The sequence below is a fragment of the Salmo salar genome, chromosome ssa14, assembly GCF_905237065.1.
Source record: "Salmo salar chromosome ssa14, Ssal_v3.1, whole genome shotgun sequence".
Classification (NCBI taxonomy): Eukaryota; Metazoa; Chordata; class Actinopteri; order Salmoniformes; family Salmonidae; genus Salmo; species Salmo salar.
Window position 1 is genome coordinate 9830996 of NC_059455.1, and position 24551 is coordinate 9855546.

General features: G+C 42.6%; 1 protein-coding gene across 2 annotated transcripts in view; it reads left to right on the forward strand.

The window, feature by feature from the left end:
- LOC106568740 (TSC22 domain family protein 2) overlaps positions 1–24551 on the forward strand; it is a 44336-nt gene that overhangs the window by 15677 nt on the left and 4108 nt on the right. Inside the window, exon 2 of one of the 2 annotated variants that reach the window (XM_014139341.2) lies at positions 13489–13554. The exons of the other annotated variant lie outside the window; for it this stretch is intronic. Within the exon in view, the coding sequence (XP_013994816.2) occupies positions 13489–13554 (66 nt within the window). The remainder of the gene's footprint in view (positions 1–13488; positions 13555–24551) is intronic. 2 annotated transcript variants of the gene reach the window in all.

A 24551-nucleotide genomic window follows, 5' to 3' on the forward strand; every position in this document is an offset into this window, starting at 1 on the left:
TTCTATCCAAATCTACTAATTATATGCATATTCTAGTTTCTGGGCAGGAGTAGTAACCAGATTAAATCGGGTACGTTTTTTTATCCGGCCGTGCAAATACTGCCCCCTAGCCCCAACAGGTTAACCAGGTTGGCCAGTTGAGAACAACTTCTCATTTACAACGGCGACCTCGCCAAGATAAAGCAAAGCAGTGCGACCAAAAACAATAGAGTTACACATGGGATAAAAAAACGTACAGTCAATAACACAATAGAAAAATCTATGTACAATGTGTGCAAATGTAGGGAGGTTAGGCAATAAATAGGCCATAGAGGTGAAGTAATTACAATTTAGCATTAATACTGGAGTGATAGATGTGCAGATGATGATGTGCAAGTAGAGCTACTGGGGTGCAAAAGAGCAAGAGGGTAAGTAGTAATCTGGGGATGAGGTAGTTGGGTGTGCTATTTACAGATTGGCTGTGACTTGCCTTATAAGCTTTTGCAGAAAGTTCTTTAGTGTGTTTTTGCAGCACAGGCTTTTGCCGTTTTGAAGGCTCTGGTTCTGCCCTTTGTTGATTCATGAGCTTAACTTGCCTTTTAGCCTTTTTAAAAAGTTATTTAGTAGTGCGTTTGAACTTATAGGCCACTCAGTTTCTCAGTTTTTCCATTTGTAAGTTGCTGTGTTTAAAACGGCAATGATTCACACCTTGCAACAAAGTGACTGACTATCTTCTTTTAGCTGTTGTGAGTGAAGCAAGCAGCCGCTAGTCCCAGGCTCGAGAGAATGAAAATTCTCTCTCCAAATGATTCAAGTGGGGGTCTCATGATAAGGCTGCTGCTATCAGGCAGCGAAGTGGTCTTTCCACCGTGCCGCCATTCTACAGATAAGGCCCCGTCAACGTGGTGTGTCGGACGTCATTCACTACACTATATCTGACATGTATTTTTTTTCTCTCTCCAACATCTGCCTCAAACATCGAAATTTGTCATTGTCACCCACCGCCCCTTGTCCGGAATCAAAACCACACTGGGGCACTGGCTGTCGAGACCTGACAAACTTTGCGTCTGTTCCACCTCTTGTGTCTTTCGTGCCAGCAGCCACTGGGAACGTCCTCTGTTGCAGTAGAAGTGAAGGAGTGATTGACACTGAAATGAGCCAGTATGTGTAGGTGGACAAGGAGGTGGGGGAAGATGGGGGTGGGGGATTCACTTTTTGACTAGAACAGTCGTTAAGGGAAGTCTTGTGTATTTCCTGTGTGTCTGTGTGACAGCAATCGGCCTAGGGTATCCTGCTGTTTCCTGTTTTGATCACCAGAGAGTGAGAAGAGGGGTATGATCACTGTCCCGACCATGGTTTCCGTTATGTAAATGACCGGACATTTGAGAAATTTACTGGATCTGTATGCTTTGGGTGCGTAACTTGATTTGGGTGTCTACCCACAGTGCTCAGAATAACATAAATCACACGTAGATTATGGTAATTCATCTTAACAGTACATTGTAACTCGAGGATGCAACGACATGTGTCCTCACCGAATTACTATGCAAACTTTGAAGATGTTAGAACAACTGTTCACATTTTACTTTTCCTCAGCCAACAAGATGAGTAACAAACAGCAAAATCACTAGCCTATGTGGTATAGGTTGGACACTATATAAACTGTCAATCTACTATCCCCCATAGTAGAAAAGTTAATCTATTCTATTGGTCAGTTGGTTGAGGAAAAATTGCCTATTCCAAACAGACTCTGGGACAGTTGTGGGACAATGGATCCCAAATTCATACAGCCAGTATGCCTAGGCTACATATATTTAAAACATATTTTTTAAAGCGATGAGGCTGATGCAGCAGATCAGAACTTTTCGCTTACAATTTTGGTGCTTTACAAAAATATACACGCAACATGTAAAAATGTAAAAGATTTTACAGAGGTTCAGATAAGGAAATCAGTCAATTGAAGCGAATTTATTATGCTGTAATCTAATGGATTTCACATGACTGGGAACTGGAACACGCTGTCGTACTCGTTGATCCAGAGCATCCCAAACATTTCTGAGTATGCAGGCCTTGGAAGAACTGGGACATTTTCAGCTTCCATGAAGCTGAAAATCTTTGATGGCCGTGCATTATCATGCTGAAACGTGAGGTGATGGCGGCGGATGAATAGCACGACAATGGGCGTCAGGATCTTGTCACGAGATGTCTCTGCATTTAAATTGCCATCGATTTAAAAAAAAAAAAAAAAATGCAATTGTTTGTTTTTCGTAACTTATGCCTGCCCGTAACAACCCCACCATGGGGCACTCTGTTCACAACATTGACAGTACAACGCCATACATACTGTCTGCCATATACCCGATACTGTTGAAACAGGGATTCATCCATAAAGCGCACACTTCTCCAGTGAGCCAGTGGCCATTGAAGGTGAGCATTTGCTCACTGAAGTTGGTTGCGACACCGAACTGCAGTCGGGTCATGACCCTGGTGAGCAGGACAAACGCGCAGATAAGCTTCCCTGAAACGGTTTCTGACAGTTTGTGCAGAAATCCTTTGGTTGTTCAAGCCCACAGTTGCATCAGCTGTCTGGGTGGCTGGTCTCAGAAGATCCCGCCGTTGAAGAAATGTGGAAGTCCTGGCCTGGAGTTTTGGTTTGAAGTACTGCCAAATTCTCTAAAATGAGGTGGTTTATAGTAGAGAAATAAAAATGTCATTCTCTGGCAACAGCTCTGGGGACATTCCTGTAAATGAGTAGCAATGTACAGGTAACTGAAAAAATATAGGTAACAGTTAGGTAAATGATGGATACTAAGTATATTGACAGCAGGTGCTTCCACACAGGTGTGGCTCCTGAGTTAATTAAGCAATTAACATCCCATCATGCAGAAGGCCATGAATAAAAATACCCAGTTGCCATTTATTTTTGCTAACATGGCTAGAAGAGATCTGTGACTTAAAAAAGGAGGGTCTCAGGAGCATATGGGGTTTAAAGTGTGTGTGCGTGTCTGTCACCAGATCTCAACCCAGTTAAACACTTATGGGAGATTCTGGAGCGGTGCCTGGGACAGCATTTTCCACCACCGTCAAACAAACACCAAATGATGGAATTTCTCCAGACACTTGTAGAATCTTGCCTGTCGAGGCGCACTGACGCTGTTCTGGCAGCTTGTGGTGGCCCAACGCCCTATCAAGACACTTTATGTAGGCGTTTCCTTTATTTTGTCAGTTACCTGTACAGGAAGGCATAAGCCTACATCCAACCCCATACGCTTTACTTTGTTACCATTCAGCAGGCAGGGGGTTCTTTTGGCTAAAACAGGTGAACAGAATTAGCCTACCACCGGTAATCTTTTGCACTGCTTTGAACTCCCTTTAACTGCTTGTGTTTTAAGTCCCATCTGCCTTTTAATGCTATTCTAAAGAAAGGTGTATTGTTCTCCGCGGACCCACTCTGCCTGTCCCCGTCTTTAGGTTCTTCCTCAGTCATCAACTCTGCTCCAGGTACAGAGGCCCTCCATTGTTTGGAGAGGAAGGCATGTCAGCGCTTCGCTGCCAATAATAGACTGGTTAAACAGTTCCTTCATGGGGAGGACTGTTACTGTACGTAACAAAGGGCTATTTATGCACAGTATTTAGGTGAGCAGTGTTTAAGTGATCAGGTAACTGCCAAAATAATGGGAACACTTGAGTAAATGAGGAATACAAAGTACAGTTGGAGTCGGAAGTTTACATACACCTTAGCCAACTACATTTAAACTCAGTTTTTCACAATTCCTGACATTTAGTCCTAGCAACAGTTCCCTGTCTTAGGTCAGTTAGGATCACCCCTTTATTTTAAGAATGTGAAATGTCAGAATAATAGTAGAGAGAATGATTTATTTCAGCTTTTATTTCTTTCATCACATTACCAGTGGGTCAGAAGTTTACATACGCTCAATTAGTATTTGGTAGCATTGACTTTTAAATTGTTTAACTTGAGTCAAACATTTCACGTAGCCTTCCATAAGCTTCCCACAAGAAGTTGGGTGAATTTTAGCCCATTCCTCCTGACAGAGCTAGTGTAACTGAGTCAGGTTTGTAGGCCTCCTTGCTCACCACGCTTTTTGGGTCCTGCCCACACATTTTCTATAGGATTGAGGTCAGGGCTTTGTGATGGCACTCCAATAACTTGACTTTGTTGTCCTTAAGCCATTTTGCCACAACTTTGGAAGTATGCTTGGGGTCATTGTCCATTTGGAAGACCCATTTGCGACCAAGCTTTAACTTCCTGACTGATGTCTTGAGATGTTGCTTCAATATATCCACAGAATTTTACTTCCTCGTGATGCCATCAAATATTTGAGAAGTGCGCCAGTTCTTCCTGCAGCAAAGCACCCCCACAACATGATGCTGCCACCCCCGTGCTTCATGGTTGGGATGGCGTTCTTCGCCTTGCAAGTCTCCCCCTTTTTCCTCCAAACATAACGATGGTCATTATGGCCAAACAGTTATATTTTTGTTTCATCAGACCAGAGGACATTTCTCCAAAAAGTACGATCTCTGTCCCCATATGCAGTTGCAAACCGTAGTTTGGCTTTTTTATGGCGGTTTTGGAGCAGTGGCTTCTTCCTTGCTGAGCGGCCTTTCCGGTTATGTCGATATAGGACTCGTTTTACTGTGGATATAGATCATTTTGTACCTGTTTCCTCCAGCACCTTCACAAGGTCTTTTGCTGCTGTTCTGGGATTGATTTGCACTTTTCGCACCAAAGTATGTTCATCTCTAGGAGACAGAACGCGTCTCCTTCCTGAGTGGTATGACGGCTATTGGTCCCATGGTGTTTGTACTTGTGTACTATTGTTTGTACAGATGAACGTTGTACCTTCAGCGTTTGGAAATTGCTCTCAAGGATGAACCAGACTTGTGGTCTACAAATTTTTTTTCTGAGGTCTTGGCTGATTTTCTTTTGATTTTCCCATGATGTCAAGCAGAGGCACGGAGTTTGAAGGTAGGCCTTGAAATACATCCACAGGCACACCTCCAATAGGCTAATTGACATAATTTGAGTCAATCAGAAGCTTCTAAAGCAATGACATAATTTTCTGGTATTTTCCAAGCTGTGTAAAGGCACAGTCATTTTAGTGTATGTAAACTTCTGACCCACTGGAATTGTGGTACAGTGAATTATAAGTGAAATAATGTCTAAACAATTGTTGGAAAAATGACTTGTCATGCACAAAGTAGATGTCCTAACCGACTTGCCAAAACTATAGTTTGTTGACAAGAAATTTGTGGAGTGGTTGAAAAACGAGTTTTAATGACTCCAACCTAAGTGTATGTAAACGTCTGACATCAACTGTAGTGTGTTTGTGTGGCCGTGTGTGTGTGGGTGTGTAGTGTGTGTGTGTGTGTGTGTGTGTGTGGGGGTGTCAGTACTGTATGTGTGTGTGCGCAGAGTCCAGTGCAAAATAAGGCCAATGCAAGTAGCCATTTGATTAGCTATTTAGCAGTCTTGTTTTGCATTCTTGTGGCTTGGGGGTAGAAGCTGTTCAGGGTGCTGTTGGTTTCATGCTGTGCTGTAGCAAAGAGAACAGTCTATGGCTTGGGTGGCTGGAGTCTTCTAAAAACAAATTTAGGGCAGTCCTCCGACACCGCCTGGTATTGAGGTCCTGGATGGCAGTGAGCTTTGCCCCAGTGATGTACTGGCCCGTACTCGCTATCCTCTGTAGCGCCTTGCGGTCAGATGCACAGCAGTTGCCATACCAGGGCTCAACATAAAGGCTTGTCAAAAAAAAAGAAGAGAGAAGTTGGACAACCAGAATATAGATTTCAGTTGTCCGAATGGACAAGTAAACAATCACAATATCAAACATTTACTCCGATCAGAATTGGAACAGGCAGGGCAGTGCATGGTTGACATTGAGTAAATTGCCCATATTCCTATTCCTATTTGCTATAGCCTATTTCAATACATGTTATATTTACATAAAGCAAGAGAACAATGTAGACCAAGTCTCACCAAAGCAGTGCAATAAATCTACATTTTAAAAATATTTTTGAATGCAGGAATCTGGCCTTTTTTGGGGGGGGGGGATACTCTGGTGTCTTATAGTTATAGAAGCCCATATTTATTCTTTGTGACCCAACACCTGGATTCGGTCATATGTAGTAAAATTTGGAATGGTGTTTTTTTTACATTGGATAAAAGTAGAGACTAATCTGGAGACAGGTGTTTTATACAACAGCCTTCTTTCTGTGTTCTCTTTTGTCAGTCAGCATGGGACAATCGTCCTCCAGGAAGTAGGCCATCACGTTTTGCCACTTAGCTTTGTCGATAGCGCTGTTAACTTCAGGGCAGCAATGTTGAACAGTAGCAAAACCGTCAGTTCTTCATTTCTTTCCAAAAAAGACGTTAGACAGGATTATCCACACATACTTAGCAGCTCATGTTATAGTAATAATCTAATATCTTTTACCAGATCTGTGTTATATTCTCCTACATTAATTTAACATTTCCACAAACTTCAAAGTGTTTCCTTTCAAATGGTATCAAGAATATGCACATCCTTGCTTCAGGTCCTGAGCTACAGGCAGTTAGATTTGGGTATGTCAATTTAGGCGCAAATTGAAAAAAATGGTTTGATCCTTAAGAGGCACATAATAAAAGTTGATGTTCCATAAGGCATTTCTGCCCCCCAAAAAACGTATTTTGCTAAAAAATAATATAACGTTCAAATGCCTCTCCTGTGAAGTAGTGACATGCGACATACGCCTAGTTTCTTGGAACAGATCACATTTGATATGAATTGGCCTACTAAGCCACTTTCAGTTTTAATGCATGCTAGATTTCTCCTACCTGATTTATTTCATGATCAAACAATGAAAGCCTGTTAGATTCAATCTCAGAAAGTTGTTTTTCAATAACCCGAAAAAACATGGTAATAATGAGAGATGGAAGAAACAATAAATATAATCGAATGCAAAATTTGAACAAACATTATACATACATTATGCACGCATGCTAGGAAAAAAATCCCTACTTGCCATTGAGAACCAAACAAACCTAATCCTACTAAAAACCATTAAGACAAATTAAATTAAAGTTGAGTATTTTCCAAACTTTTGTAATAAAGTGTGTAATGTCCGACAGTAGTGATATCTGTATGTTTGCATTGGCAGCGTCTCAATCCGCCTATGTCACACTTCCTCATCTGTGTTGAAAGGTGGCCATTAGAGCGGTATTTGTCCGACCATGAAATCACGAAAACATCTGTAGCGTCCGAATGGTTTGGGCTACAAACCAATGTGTGACCCCACTGTGGAAAAGGGAGATTCTCACAAACATGATGGTGTAATCTTTAAAATAAAAAAATAAAAAGTACAATCCCTACAAGTGTCACTTGACTCATCTGAAGGAACCGGTACCAGTTTAAAGGTCGTTTTGTGCCTACCTAAAAAAGTGGTTAAATATGTGTTGTGAAATTTCCTGAATTTCTTATCTTATTTTTTGCCATTTATGAATATTATTCAGTGCATTTCTCTGTGCTATAGAGAAGTTTTGACTTTTAATAATTACTTGATGAAGCCAATAACTGATGTGGTAAACTCTTCAATGTTATCGGATAAATCCTGGAACATATTCCTATCTGTGCTAGCGAAACAGTCCTGTAGATTAGCATCTGCTTCATCGGACCACTTCCGTATTGAGCGTCACTGGTACTTCCTGTTTGAGTTTTTGTTTGGAAGCAGGATGCAAAGGGGAGGGTGAGGGAGGGCCTTGTATGCCTTTCTGTGTGTGGAGTAAAAGTAATATAGAGTTTTGTCGCCTCTAGTTGCACAGGTGAGAAGTTGGTTAGAATGAGGTAAAACAGGTTTCCGTTTCCCTGCATTAAAATCACCAACCACGAGAAGCGCCGCCTCTGGATGTGCATTTTCTTGTTTGCTTATGGCCTATACAGCTCTTTGATTGTGGTCTTAGTGCCAGCATCAGTTTGTAGTGGTAGACAGACAGCAACACATGACTAACTTTTTTCCCCGCTTGTCCTTTGAACCTTGTGTTGTTGAAGGCCCGGATGGCAGTAGACAAGAAGGATATAATTCATATTGATGTTAATGATTCATTTCGAGAGTCATGATTATTGACTCCCCCTCTCTCTCTCTCTGACAAACAACCAAAGAGATCTCTAACAAACTACTCGGTCATTATTTGTGTCCACAACAAAGTAAGTTGTCATGGAGACCCAAATGTCTTTAAATCACACAAAAAAGGGGCTCTTTCCTCTTCAAACCACTCTCTTATCTCTCTCCTTCAATGAATTAACATTAACGTGTTAGCTACCAAACTTGTTTTGTGAGTTACAGGGATGAAAAATACCATGACTGGTGAAGTCAGTGAAACATTTAGGCTAACGTTAGCTATAGCGGCTTGTCTTCAAACTTGTCTTCAATAGTACTGTCAATCCAACAACACTGGCTATAGCCTACCTTGAACAATGCAAAGCTGATGCAGGTAGTGAAGGCCTGATGGTTTATAAAGTTTAGCTAATGCATTGTGTTTAAGTAGCTAGCTAGCTAGCTAGCTTAACTTACCTTGCTTGCCCCTTGTTGAAGATTAATCTCTCCATCCATGATCTGAGGTGACAGACGATCCCGTTGGGACCACTCGTATAATAATACTTGATTACCGGTAATTCTGAGCATAGTATCTGTTTTGTTTTATATACCGTCTTTTTAAGCACATGACCAAATTTAGTTTCTCACTGGTGGGATAATAAAGTTAATCTGAATCTCAATCTGACCAATGACAACCAACTAGCTAAAACCAAACAACATCGCTATTTATGTGAGAAGTCAGCTTTAATGATTGTTAACTAACTAGAAAACGGGAAGATGGTGCATGCAACCCTTCTCGCCTGTGCACTCATTCCCCCCCCACAAAAAAAGATTAAAGCAGTGGATTGGTTTAAGTGTATTGGTACTGAACGTTGTCAATAAAGAGGTGAATTGGAAGCTTCAACAGTGTGCGTTCTTTGTTAGCCCAGAACCTACAGTGCCTTCGGAAAGTATTCAGACCCCTTGACTTTTTCCACATTTTGTTACATTACAGCCTTACTTCTAAAATGGATTAAATCGTTTTTTCCCCTCGTCAATCTACACACAATACCCCATAATGACAAAGCAAAAACGGGGTTTTAGAAATATATGCAAATGTCATTTTTTTTTGTTATTGACTTCACATTTCCATAAGTATTCTGACCCTTAACTCAGTATTTTGAAGCTCCTTTGGCAGCGATTACAGCCTTGAGTATGACGCTACAAGCTTGGCACACTTGTATTTGGGGAGTTTGTCCCATTCTTTTCTGCCTATCCTCTCAAGCTCTGGTCAGGTTGGATGGGGGCTTCGCTGCACAGCTATTTTCAGGTCTCTCCAGAGATGTTCGATCAGTTCAAGTCCAGGCTCTGGTTGGGCCACTCAAGGACATTCAGAGACTTGTCCCGAACCCACTCCTGCTTTGTCTTGGCTCTGTGCTTAGGATCGTTGTCCTGTGGGAAGGTGAATCTTCGCCCCAATCTGAAGTCCTGAGCGCTCTGGAGCAGGTTTTCATGAAGGATCTCTCTGTACTTTGCTCCGTTCATCTTTGCCTTGATCCTGACTAGTCTCCCAATCCCTGCCGCTGAAAAACATCCCAACAGCATGATGCTGCCACCACCATGCTTCATCATAGGGAAAGGCCTGATTGATGGAGTGCTGCAGAGATAGATGGTTGTCCTTCTGGAAGATTCTCCCATCTCCACAGAGGAACTCTGGTGTGCTCTGAGTGACTATCAGGTTCTTGATCACCTCCCTGACCAAGGCCCTTCTCCCTCGATTGCTCTGTAAAGAATCTTGGTGGTTCCAAACTTCTATTTAAGAATGATGGAGGCCAATGTTCTTGGGGACCTTCAATGCTGCAGACATTTTTTTGGTACCCTTCCCCAGATCTGTGCCTCGACACAATCCTGTCTCGGAGCTCTACAGACAATTAATTTGATTTAATGGCTTGGTTTTTGCTCTGACATGCACTGTCAACTGTGCGACCTTATATAGACAGGTGTGTGCCTTTCCAAATCATGTTCAATCAATTGAATTTACCACAGGTGAACTCCAATCAAGTTGTAGAAACATCTGAAGGATGATAAATGGAAAAAGGATGCACCTGAGCTCAACTTCGAGTCTCATTGCAAAGGGTCTGAATACTTATGTAAATAAGGTATTTCTAAAAACCTGTTTTCGCTTTGTCATTACGGGGTATTGTGTGTAAATTGAGGAAAATTGTGGAAAAAGGAAGTGGTCTGAATACTTTCCAAATGCACTATGTTTTTAAGGATGTGCGTATGACCACTTTTCTGTAGACTGTATTGGTAGACCGCCTACCCAATGCTTTTACATCTTTAACAGGAGTTAAGGCTAATGGCCAGCGCTAGCAAGAAATGGTTTGCGGCTCAAAATGACATGGCTAACCAATGACTGCAAGATGACTCTCGCTTCCAACAAGTTTAGGATAGGCTATCGATTGCTTTACTTTATAAAATCCAAGTAATTCTGAACTGGTAAAATTACTTCAATACTGTTAATATATTTTGATCACTTTTCATGTCATTTTGGCAAGCTAATGGGCCTATCCATTGATCAAGCAACATCGGAAGTAAAGTGTGAACCTCTTATGAGCAGTACTCGTTAGCTCTGGCGTACAGTTACTGGTACACAAAATCCGCCCCACTTGTATTCATAACTACATTGTTGATTGTAAATTACAACTTTGATAATTCTACATAACTAACTAGCTTTGTTGTTTATTATATCTAAACCTGCCTGATTTTATTGCTCTGTAGCATGTTATCTTGAAGGGACGAAGTCTGTTGCGACATTCTAAGGTCAGGAAAGTTGGAGCTAGCGTTTTGGGCATGCTCGTGTTTTGGGCATGCTAGCTATTGTCAAAAAACCTTGGAAACTATTTCCTTAAGTAATAATACAATGATTTTACAATAAAGTAGAGTTTAAAGTATTCAAAACTTTCAACTCTAGGCCGCTTCATTTGTCACACATGACTGGCATTTAGCATATTTATGTAATTAAAAGTCAAATTACAGTTTGGCTACATTTTTACTGGCGCCTCATGTCAGCATCGGTTTGGACATAAGGCTGTAGACTATGCATATCACCTGTACTTTGACATGTAGGCTTTTTTTATTTTTATTGATGTGCATGAAAAATGTATTTGAATATTATTCCAATGTTGACCTCTGATCCAATTATGATATGAGTAATTGTTTGATATTGTGATTTTTGTGATATATACAGTACCAGTCAAAGGTTTGGACACCTACTCATTCCAGTTATTACATTTTTACTATTTTCTACATTGTAGAATAATAGTGAAAACATAAACTATGAAATGACACCTATGGAATCATGTAGTGACCAAGACAGTGTTAAACAAATCCAAATATATTTCAGATTCTTCAAAGTAGCCACCCTTTGTCTTGATGACAGCTTTGCACACTCATGGCATTTTCTCAACCAGCTTCATGAGGTAGTCACCTGGAATACATTTCAATTAGTATGTGGGCCTTAAATTAATTGGTGGAATTTCTTTACTTAATGCATTTGAGCCAATCAGTTGGGGTGGTATACAGAAGATGGCCCTATTTGGTAAAATACCAAGTCCATATTATGGCAAGAACAGCTCAAATAAGCAAAGAAAAATGACAGTTCATTACTTTAAGAAGGTCAGTCAATCTGGAAAATTTCAAAGTTTCTTGAAGTGCAGTCGCAAAAACCATCAAGAGCTGTGATGAAACTGGCTCTCATGATGACCACCACAGGAAATGAAGACCCAGAGTTACTTCTGCTGCAGAGGATACATTCATTAGAATTACCAGCCTCAGAAATTGCAGCCCAAATAAATGCTTCAGAGTTCAAGTAACAGACACATCTCAACATCAACTGTTCAGAGGAGACTGCGTGAATCAGGTCTTCATGGTCGAATTGCTGCAAAGAAACCACTACTAAAGGACACCAATAAGAAGAAGAGACTTGCTTGGGCCAAGAAACACGAGCGATGGACATTAGACCGGTGGAAATCAGTCCTTTTGGTCAGATGAGTCCAAATTTGAGATTTTTGGTTCCAACCGCTGTGTCTTTGTGAGACGCAGAGTAGAGGAACGGATAATCTCTGCATGTTCCCACTGTAAAGCATGGAGGTGGTGTGATGATGTGGGGGTGCTTTGCTGGTGATACTGTCAGTGATTTTTATTAAGAATTGAAGGCAAACTTAACCAGCATGGCTACCACAGCGATCTGCAGAGATACGCCATCCCATCTGGTTTGCGCTTGGTGGGACTAAAATTTGTTTTTCTACAGGACAATGACCCAAAACACCTCCAGGCTGTGTAAGGGCTAGTTGACCAAGAAGGAGAGTGATGGAGTGCTGCATCAGATGACCTGGCCTCCACAATCACCCGTCCTCAACCCAATTGAAGTGGTTTGGGATGAGTCGGACCGCAGAGTGAAGGAAAAGCAGCCAAAGAGTGCTCAGTATATGTGGGAACTCCTTCAAGACTGTTGGAAAGCATTCCAGATTAAGCTGGTTGAGAGAATGCAAAGAGTGCAAAGCTGTCCTCAAGGCAAAGGGTGGCTACTTTGAAGAATCTAAAATATAAATACAGGCCTATCTTAAGCTAAATATGGAGCACACAATTAACAGAATAAAACAAACACGTTTTGAATATTCAAATAGTTGGTTTAGATTAATATATAGGCCTACAGTGATGATGATGATGATGATAAAACAAATGATTCTAAATATGAAAAAGTAAATCCATGCAAGTTGCACATAGCCTGCATTTGGCTGAACCACCGTTCTTATCATTGTCTTCTTTAATATTAAAACTTATAGGCACAGTCTCTTACTTTCATTTGACCTCAATGAAAAAGGTCTTCATTTTCGCAATCAACAGTAGCTTGGGGGTGGGCCATTTCCCTTCATCATTAAACAGTGTACTTGTGGCCTCAAAGGCCCCATAGTCAGGACATAGGCGGTAATGTTAACCATCTGAGCTCGCCCCCCTATCAACACAGCAATGGGCAAAATATAATTTTCTTACTCTGTAGACCTCAACACTTAGGCGATTTTTACAGTTTTAGCCTCCATTGCCTGCACTGCTTTCAGAAGATTTAAACTAGGGGTTGAATAAGTACAGTGTGTTTCACTCAACAGGCACTTTGTTCTTTGAAACTCCCTCAAAGCGAGTTTTTATTTGAATATTTGTGAATTGCGTACTGTTCTGTTTGCTACCTTGAGCTCAATTTAGTGAAAGGCTTTTAGGCATACATTAGCCTCTATCCTCCTAACTAGTTAGCTTTGCACACAGGGTATTCTACCTCCAAGACATTTTGCAATACGAGCCTTGCTTTCTCTTGTCTGTCTTCTCTGATTCATCCCCTCACTCTCTCTTTCTCCCTGTTTTCTCTGACTTTTGTTGGCACAGGAACCCCTCCATTGCGTTCTACCAGGCCTTCCAGTCTGGCAGCAGGCTGCGGGCCCACAGTGATAGGTACTGGACTGGATGGGACGGGCCTGCCTGTGTGTGTTTATGGTGCAGTGCGTTTGCAGCTCAGCAGCAGTAGTGAGCTTTCCTTTGTGGATGTGCATGGCTGGAAACAGAGCATGGCAGCGGGGATGTGTTGGCCAGCCAAACCTCTCACACTCAGCCAATAGGCCTACATTAATAGCTGCCTTCTCAGTAACACGAAGGCCCACTAAAGCCCATAAACAAACAGTTGTTCCCTGAACTGCCCCTCAACTGACTCACGCCTGTCAGTGTATGACGCTGAACAGAGTGGTGCTATAAAGGGCAAACCACTTTTAGTCATAATATGAAGTCATCAATAGGAATAATCGGATGATTTAAATAGAACATGCCAAATCCAATACCTTTCCCTAACACTCCCACTTACAAAGCAGATTTGTCAATCTATTATGACCTTTCACCTACCCCTTTCCGAGTGCTAGATGGAGTGTGCATTCAGGAGGCAGGACATTCTTGAGAAGGCTCTATAGAAATGAAAAGGGAACCATATAAAACTATATCTGACAGGAGAGCACCAGACGGGAAATGAAAGCGCGTTGTTAAAGCAACGCTCAGCTGACAGACACCACGGAGGAGAACTGTACACATAGGCAGTAATTTCATACACCCAACCACCTCCAGCCATTACGCTGTGTGCCTGAAACCCACTCACACTAAAGCATCGATTGATTGACTGACTGACTGAGAAAGCACTGACTGAGTGCTTTCGAACTGGGACGCTGCAGTAACATCATGTACTTCTTCTGCCTGGAATAGTACATGCAGATTTCAGTTGTGCTGTGTTTGGAGACTTTACTGTTACTGCAAGCACCTGGAATGTACTGCATATCTGTAGTTGGTTTCCAGCACCACTGCGGGATGGCAGGGGCGTTGCGCTTCACTTCCTGTTTTAGAGGTGCCGTATGTAGGGCGTTCCGTGGGTACACACTTCCACGAGTGCCTGTTTCCGTGGCAGAAATGCAAACAGGCCAGGCTTTGTGCGCAAGTCATCTGTAGATCTCAATGTTGCCCCTGGTGCTCCGGGTTTGTATTTCATGTCAGTTACTCGACCTCATTTGGTAACCGATTTGGGCTCTCTCAACATGGTACCGTAGAGATTGTTCAGATGTCTCTCAACATTATGCTACACTGTTTCCCCCTGATGTTTTGCGCTGTAAAAACGAGATGGATTGCCAAATAGCCAGTTCTCTTGCATGAAGAAATGCTAGTGTGTATCCTTTCACATTCTGTCAATTTCCTTCTAGTTACGAAATGAATTTGCTTGTAGTCACGCATGTTTGGGAAATGTCTTTCATGGTAGAAGCAGGTAGGTACATTCAAAAGTGTCACGGTAGTTAAGCCCACCTGCAGATACTGAACATGTGGACTGGCCTCGCTTTTGAGCTGTTTTTATCATATGCTGAGCCAGAGGCCCCAATTGGGCTTCCCTCTCACTGAAGTTACTGATCCCAGTGATGGCATGAGGCAACAGTGGCCAGGGGCAAGGTATGACAACTATCCCAGGTTCCTACTCAGTTGCTCCCGCCTCAGTCCCTGTCAATGTAGGAGCGCTTTGTGACTGTCCACTCTTTGGTGGCTAATGCGTCTTTTGATTCACATTCTTCTCTTGAACCCTTGAGGTTCGGAACCGTCTCGGTCATTCTGTTTGTAACAACAACAAAAAACCAATTCAAGCTCCATTTAAGCTCGGTCCAGTGAATTGTACATGGTAAACTTTATAGAGTTTCGCAAAATGGACGATAGCAGCTTTCTGTTTGATCTCAGCCCCAACCCTAAGCCCTGTGGGCTCTGACGAACAGAGCCGGTTTTACACTGTTTACCTTTACCCAGGTAGAGCCGGAGAAGTACCTTTTATACTATGTACTGTACGTGTTTGAAGTCAGAAGCTTTAGCAAAGAGTTAGGCCTACGTGGCTTTAACTACAAACTAGTGGCTAAGAGAAGATCACATGTTCAAAGGGGCTTGGGAAAACTGGAGCTTGTTACACCACCTGGCCACACATTGTTTTGCCTTCAACCAAAAAAATCACAACTCTCGGGAGTAATTTAGTTTGTTTGAGAATTGGCGTAGGACTTTTAGACACTCATGCTGCCATTCTGGCTTTGGTAGCTAGTTCTGTTATTTTTCTTGGTCTGTTGAGGAGTGCAAGGATTATTCAATTGGTAGGATTTCACTGAAAACAATTCTTAGTGGGCACTGCCCAGACTGATCTATGACCAGCTGGTTTGTGGCAGCGCTGACCTGTGCTGAATACCACCTGTTCTGGTCCAGCACCAGCTATTTTTGGCACCCCCTCCCCCCACATGTCCTTTACACTGAATAGCACAGTCTCTTCTATTTACTGTGCCTGTTGGCCAGAACTGACCGAGGTGTCACTGTCCTCATGGTCACACGTCTAGTGTAAATTCAACTCTGCCACAGCCGTGTAGTTAGACTCTACCATCCTCCCCAAAATGTGTGGGGGTTCCACCATAGCCCTGCCAGTGACTGGCTTTATCCAAACTCTTCTTTATCGAACATGGAAAAACTACACTAATGTACTCCATTCTATGTTCTCCTGTAAACCAGGCCTGTGTTCTCTCGTGTTGGTCTTTTTCAAGCCGTCTTTAATTGAGATGAATAAACACACTCCACTTCAGTCTGTCCCAGTGTCTGAATCTGGAACGCTGGTATTAAAGGTTTGCGCCCAGTTTCGCAGTTTAGTGTACAGTAGCTCGCTAGAGAGCGCAATGTTTATTACTGGTTGTTTTTTATATTATTAATGCACTACTAGCCTAGTTGTCTAAGATTTTCTTGTCATTAAAGTGCAATTGGACCAGTGACAACAGTGTTTGGTTTAGGAAAATGACTAGGCCTACTTCAAATGATTAGGCTAGTTCATGCATTTGATTTAATCATTTGAACTGATTTCTTGTTTTGGTCTCATACTGGCACAGGACCAGTCTGGAGGTATTTGGGCTTGGGGCCCACCAGAAGATCTGTGCTTTTACAGGGGAGAGAGCCGTTGGGTCAGACCCATTAGAAACTCACAACAGGCAGGAAACCTATAGGAGGGACTGTGTGCACGTTAGGAACTGACCTAATTGAAACAAATTTGGGCAATGTAGGGTGAAGTTTGTTTTGCCTCTTTCTCTTAAGGTTTTTCTGGCATCCATAACTCTTTGGAATCTTTCAAATACTTTGAGCGTTTGCTTTAGCCTGCCTGAAGGGCCAGGTTTTGGGGGGGGTTATACTTCCAAGACTTTTCAATCAGTTCCATTGCAACAGGCATGCTCAATCAACCACAGATATAGTATTTGAAATGATTTCAAGTAGTATTTGAATCCAGGTCTGGTGTAGTGAGTGTGTGCTGAGCTTGCCTCTTGCTTGTGTACACATTTGTGTTTTATACGTTTTGGGGGAAGTGTGCCTACTGCCTCCTCGTATGTGAAATGTTTTGTCTTACTCAGCTGTTATCCATCATCCTCTTGTCAGCGAGACCAAAGTGGAGGTTTGTGGTACAAAAAGTCACTGTACTGGCTGAAGGGCTGGGCATTTCTCCCTGGAGGAGCCTGTTGATGGTAATCTGCTTGTGCTTCCGCTCCTCTTGGACAAGTACATTTGGATGGTGAAAGAACATAATGTCTTGTGCTGCGCCGTGTTCATCAACACTTATTTTGAGGGAACCTCTGTGCGCATTAGAGCCCGAGACATCAAAAAGAAGCCGCTGTCCTACACATCCTTCTGAAGTGTTAATCATGACATGGTGCAATTACTTGACACACTGATTAGAATGACCATTCGAATGGCACCAAATGTCAACCCATGCAATCAGTCTTAGCTGATGAAGGTAACCACATCCATATCTGGTGGTGGATACACATACAGTTAGGTTGGAGTCATTAAAACTCGTTTTTCAACCACTCCACAAATTTCTTGTTAACTTCTTGCGGAGTAGTGGGACGATACCGTCCCATTTCGACAATTTCCGGTGAAATTGCAGAGTGCCAAATTCAAATTAAATCACTATAAATATTAAACTTTCATTAAATCACAAGTGCAATACATCAAAATAAAGCTGAACTGGTTGTTAATCCAGCCGCTGTGTCAGATAAAAAAAAAAAAAAAAGGCTTTACGGCGAAAGCAAACCATGCGATTATCTGAGGACAGCGCCCAGCACACAAATGCATAACAAATCATTTTCAACCAGGGAGTTGCGACACGAAAGTCAGAAATGGCGATATAATATATGTCATACCTTTTGAAGATCTGGTCCCGTGTGGCTCAGTTGGTAGAGCATGGTGTTTGCAACCCACAACGCCAGGGTTGTGGGTTCGATTCCCACGGGGGACCAGTACGGGAAAAACATTTTTATGAAATGTATGCCGCTCTGGATAAGAGCGTCTGCTAAATGACTAAAATGTAAATGTAAGATTTGATAGCAGATCTGAAAGTTCTAGCCTTTGTGTATAATAGGTTGTGAGCCTGGAGCATCACGCGAACAACTTGGAAGGTAATAATGGTTACGTAAACTACAAATAAACACTGAGCGTACAAAACATTAGGATCACCTGCTCTTTCTGTGACTTAGACTGAGTACACCTCTAAATGATCCCTTATTGATGTCACTTGTTAAATCCACTTCAATCAGTGTAGATGGTGGGGAGACCGGTTAAAGGATTTTTAAGCCTTGAGACAATTGAGGCATGGATTGTATATGTGTGCAATTCAGAGGGTGAATGGGCAAGACAAAAAAATGTAAGTGCCTTTTTGATAGAGGTATCGTGTAGGTGCCTGGCACACTGGTTTGAGTGTGTCAAGAACTGCAACGCTGCTGGGTTTTTCACACTCAACAGTTTACCGTGTGTATCAAGAATGGTCCACCATCCAAAGGACATCCAGACAACTTGACACAACTGTGGGAAGCATTGGCATCAACATGGGCTCACTGTGGAGTCCATGCTACGATGAATTGAGGCTGTTCTGAGGGCAAAAGGGGGTGCAACTTAATGTTAGGAAGGTGTTCCTAATATTTTGTACACAGTGTAGTGTCATGAAACTACACAAATCCTTTGGGTGTGGGGAGGGTTGCCCCTTCCCTAACCTTTTTTAAAATTTCAACCAGCGTTTTAGTGCGTAGTCAGCCTAACCTGCTCCAAAATGCACACAAGCAATACATGTTACCGGTCCTAAAAAGCAAGGTGATGATTGCGGACCCATTCCGATTTTACTACTTCCCCTGCTTTGTTGAGTCATTCGCACTTGGATAAATGCCGTTGACCCCGGTCATAAACCACCGTTCTATTGCCATTTTGATCTATGATGTGGCGTGATAACTGTTGCGCAGCTAGATGAACTTTGACTTTTGTTTCTATTTGATTGACATGATTTTGAATATCTGAATACATTTGCAATCTCCCTGCATGTGCATCAGTGACCGCGGAAGGTATGAAATGTATCCCTGGCCTACTTGTCAACACGTCTTCCTGGCGTGCAGTTTGCAATGCATGTCTTCTTGACGTGCGCAGCTTCATGTTTTATTTTTCCCTATGTAGCCTAGTGATGCCTAAGCCCTTCAGTGCTCTCGTGGTGTACTCTCATGGAGTACTCTCTCAACCATGCGCTACACACTATCCTACAAACTACTTTGCGGTCCTGGTTCTCCTCTTTAGTTATTCAGTATCATTGGTCCATTACAGGGAACAACACAGGTAAGTGTATTGCTCGTTTCAATAGTGGAGTGTTGGTTTTGATGACGGGGTCTAGTTGTCGTTGGATTTATGTTCCTAAAATGAGGTTAAAAGTAGTCTCAATTGGATGTTTTGGAATACGGTTTGTGCACACGTTCAATAAATGTACACTACATTTCCTGAATCTAATCAAAATGTATTTGTCACACTTGCCAAATACAACCGGCGTAGACTTCACAGTGGAATGCGTATTTACAATGCTCTTTCACAACCATGCAGAGTAAAAAATTAAATAAAAACATGAGGAATAAAAAATACAATAATGAAGCAACATAAATCACATTTACATAAGTATTCAGACGCCTTACTCAGTACTTTGTTGAAGCACCTTTGGCAGCAAAAGTTAATAAATAAAATGGCAGCAAGCGTATTTGTGTGTGTGTGGAGTCCTGTGAGTGTACGTAGAGTCGGTGTACGTAGAGTCAGTGCAAAATAGAGTCAATGCAGACAGTCCGGGTAGCCATTTGATTGATTAACTATTCAGCAGTCTCATGTCTTGGAGCTTGTTGGTCGAGACCCGATGCTCCGGTACTACTTGCCGGAAGGTAGCGGAGAGAACATTCCATGGCTTAGGTGGCTGAAGTCATTGGAAATTTTTCGGGCCTTCCTCTGCAGAGCCTAAAATGTTACTTTTTGGTCCACCAGCCACAGTGACAGGTAGATTTAAAATCTACAAGCTACACATGTCAACCAGTCTTTTACCAGCCAAAATATTTTGGGTTTCTGAAATTATACCAACAAAAAAACACAACTGATGTGCATGCTTTGTATTGATGCGCATGCTTTGTAATAACCTGGGGGTGGCCCTTCAGGAAGTCCAGGATCCAGTTGCAGAGGGGTGTGTTCAGTTCCATGGTCCTGAGCTTGGTGATGAGCTTGGAGGGGACTATGGCATTGAACACTGAGCTGTGGTCAATGAACACAATTCTCACAGGTATTCCATTTGTCCAGGTGGGAGAGAGCAGTGTGAAATAGGGCCGGTATTTATACATGGACTGGTTTGGATTTTTACTTTACCTTCTATAATTGTACTTAAATGTTTGTTAGGTGTGATACGCAACTCCGGCGCGTGTAATGTCCGTTTTTTATAGTTTATTCTGTTTGCTACTTGCAAGTCAGCTCCCTCCTGCATGCAATGATTTAGGTCAGGGATGGGCAACTGGCGGCCCTTTTTTGTAGGCCCGCGGACCAATATTTTGATATATCTCAGTGAAGGCTGCTGAAGGGAGGACGGCTCATAATAATGGCAGGAACAGAGCCATGTGTTTGATGTATTTGATACCATTCCACTCCATTACCATGAGCCCTTTCTCCCCAATTAAGGTGCCACCAACCTCCTGATTTTATATATACACTACTGTTCAAAGGTTTGGGGACAAGAGGACAAGTACATTGATTTCTAGTTTGAGAAACAGACGCCTCATAAGTCCTCAACTGTCAGCTTCGTTGAATAGTACCCACAAAATACCAGTCTCAACGTCAACAGTGAAGAGGTGACCCCGGGATGCTGGCCTTCTAGGCAGAGTTGCAAAGAAAAAGCCATATCTCAGACTGGCCAATAAAAAGAAAAGATGGGCAAAAGAACACACACTGGACAAAAGAACTCTGCCTAGAAGGCCAGCATCCCGGAGTCGTCTCTTCACTGTTGACGTTGAGACTGGTGTTTTGCGGGTACTATTTAATGAAGCTGCCAGTTGAGGACTTGTGAGGCGTCTGTTTCTCAATCTAAACAATGTAGTAAGCAAGGTCGAATTACCGACCAGGGTCGGGCCCATTGATAATCATTTATCATATTAAAAACTGCCTCCGCCCTATGGCAAAATGTGTAGAATTGCTGGAAATTTGTTATAAACTTGCAGAATCTTCTCTCCACCTCATGTCAAAAATGTGTAGAATTGCAGCAAACTTGCTTTAAACTGCAACATTTTCTCAGGAATTTTACAGGAAATGAACTTTAAAACAAAATGTTTTTCTCTTCGGTGTCAGGAGGTGGGCCACTAAAATATTTTGCTCGCAAGGGGGTGTGTGTATATGGATGTATACGCAGATCCACGAGCCACTGCGGCCCATCATGATGAGTTTCGTTTTTTTGGTGGCCACCACCCCCATCAGTTTCCCATCCCTGATTTAGATATACATCATGACCTGCATGCCATTTCCCACAACAAGCCCTGTCACTCAAGGAGAGTAGTTATTGGTGTTGCTCGATCACGGAGTCATGAGCACTTAACTTGCCGTTTGCTCAGTCTGCATGGTCAGACGCAAGAAGATGTTGGTGACAACGATGCTGCTTTTAAAGTGTTCTATAATTACACTATTAGTTTGTGTAGCTTACTATCTGCAAACAGCTAGATTCTTAAGTGAAAATAAATTGTTAGCTGCTAATGCTAATTGCTAGTTAGAGGGCTAGCTAGCTAAATGTAATCAGTCAGAGCAAACCTAACTAGCTAATACAGCCTGATATCAGTGCTGGTGTAGGTCTGGATCAGTATGTTTGTACAAAGGTATCTTGTAAATCTGAGAGGAATAGGCGAAGCATAAATATGTTAGCTACCTAGCTAGCTACACGAAGAAGTATCCCCTGGGAAATGCTGACCAACACTTTGGCTCCTACCCTGTCACAATAATTCCTCCCTGGCTTATTCATTTATCATGTCAAACAACCAATGTATTCAAAGGGCTGCCCACTCTATTCCAACAATCATATTTCCATGATTCCAACAGTACACCAATAAACTAGGCCTATATCATGCAGCCCTGCTTGGCACAGTGTGGAAATGATAAAAGTGTGGGAAATTCAAAAATGTATGTAAATGCTATACATTTATTTTGGGGTTGAATTGAACTGTATAAAACAGGGCTGTCCAACCCTGTTCCTGGAGAGCTACCCTACTGTAGGTTTTCCTTTCATCCCCAGTTGTAACTAACCTGATTCAGCTTATCAACCAGTTAATTATTAGAATCAGGTGCGCTAGATTAAGGTTGGAGAGAGAACCTACAGGATGGTAGCTCTCCAGGAACAGGGTTGGACAGCCCTGGTATAAAACAATCAGAACGGAGAAAGCCCCATTTGTTTTAAATCACTTAATTGTTGCCACCCTAGAGCATATTTAGAACTTTTATTATATACACTGCTCAAAAAATAAAGGGAACACTTAAACAACACAATGTAATTCCAAGTCAATCACACTTCTGTGAAATCAAACTGTCCACTTAGGAAGCAACACTGATTGACAATAAATTTCATATGCTGTTGTGCAAATGGAGTAGACAACAGGTGGAAATTATAGGCAATTAGCAAGACACCCCCAATAAAGGAGTGGTTCTGCAGGTGGGGACCACAGACCACTTCTCAGTTCCTATGCTTCCTGGCTGATGTTTTGGTCACTTTTGAATGCTGGCGGTGCTTTCACTCTAGTGGTAGCATGAGACGGAGTCTACAACCCACACAAGTGGCTCAGGTAGTGCAGCTCATCCAGGATGGCACATCAATGCGAGCTGTGGCAAGAAGGTTTGCTGTGTCTGTCAGCGTAGTGTCCAGAGCATGGAGGCGCTACCAGGAGACAGGCCAGTACATCAGGAGACGTGGAGGAGGCCGTAGGAGGGCAACAACCCAGCAGCAGGACCGCTACCTCCGCCTTTGTGCAAGGAGGAGCAGGAGAAGCACTGCCAGAGCCCTGCAAAATGACCTCCAGCAGGCCACAAATGTGCATGTGTCTGCTCAAACGGTCAGAAACAGACCCCATGAGGGTGGTATGAGGGCCCGACGTCCACAGGTGGGGTTGTGCTTACAGCCCAACACCGTGCAGGACATTTGGCATTTGCCAGAGAACACCAAGATTGGCAAATTCGCCACTGGCACCCTGTGCTCTTCACAGATGAAAGCAGATTCACACTGAGCACATGTGACAGAGTCTGGAGACGCCGTGGAGAACGTTCTGCTGCCTGCAACATCCTCCAGCATGACCGGTTTGGCGGTGGGTCAGTCATGGTGTGGGGTGGCATTTCTTTGGGGGGCCGCACAGCCCTCCATGTGCTCGCCAGAGGTAGGCTGACTGCCATTAGGTACCGAGATGAGATCCTCAGACCCCTTGTGAGACCATATGCTGGTGCGGTTGGCCCTGGGTTCCTCCTAATGCAAGACAATGCTAGACCTCATGTGGCTGGAGTGTGTCAGCAGTTCCTGCAAGAGGAAGGCATTGATGCTATGGACTGGCCCGCCCGTTCCCCAGACCTGAATCCAATTGAGCACATCTGGGACATCATGTCTCGCTCCATCCACCAACGCCACGTTGCACCACAGACTGTCCAGGAGTTGGCGGATGCTTTAGTCCAGGTCTGGGAGGAGATCCCTCAGGAGACCATCCGCCACCTCATCAGGAGCATGCCCAGGTGTTGTAGGGAGGTCATACAGGCACGTGGAGGCCACACACACTACTGAGCCTCATTTTGACTTGTTTTAAGGACATTACATCAAAGTTGGATCAGCCTGTAGTGTGGTTTTACACTTTAATTTTGAGTGTGACTCCAAATCCAGACCTCCATGGGTTGATAAATTGGATTTCCATTGATTTATTTTTGTGTGATTTTGTTGTCAGCACATTCAACTATGTAAAGAAAAAAGTATTTAATAAGATTATTTCTTTCATAAAGATCTAGGATGTGTTATTTTAGTGTTCCCTTTATTGTTTTGAGCAGTATATATAAAATATATATATTTAACTTATGCCATTATACTGTCAAGAATTTAGAAAAATAGTATATTGTGGGCATGTCGCCCAGCCCTAAGTGCAATTGAGATTGCGTCATCTATGGATCTGTTAGGGTGATATGTTAATTGGAGTGGGTATTGGATGATGGTGTTGTGTGCCGTGACCAGCTTTTAAAGCACTTCAGGATTACAGATGTGAGTTACAGGGCAATAGATGATAAAAGGTCACAAGTGCAGAATAATTACACCTGTCGAATGAGTGAATGAATACATTTGACAGATTTTAAAAGACATGGTTGCGTCAAGCAATGCATTTGTTGAGGATCGAAAAAGTTGAGACTTATTTCCATTCTGGTCCTCGTAACTTTGACGGACAGGACCACACGATGTGTTCGCTGTAGTTTTTGTCAGTTTCCGTTGCACATTCAACTTGTGAAAAGCACAGTATATACAGTGGGGTCTGGAATTATTGGATCCCTTTATGAAGATTAGCAAAAAATAGAAATACTGTTAATACGTT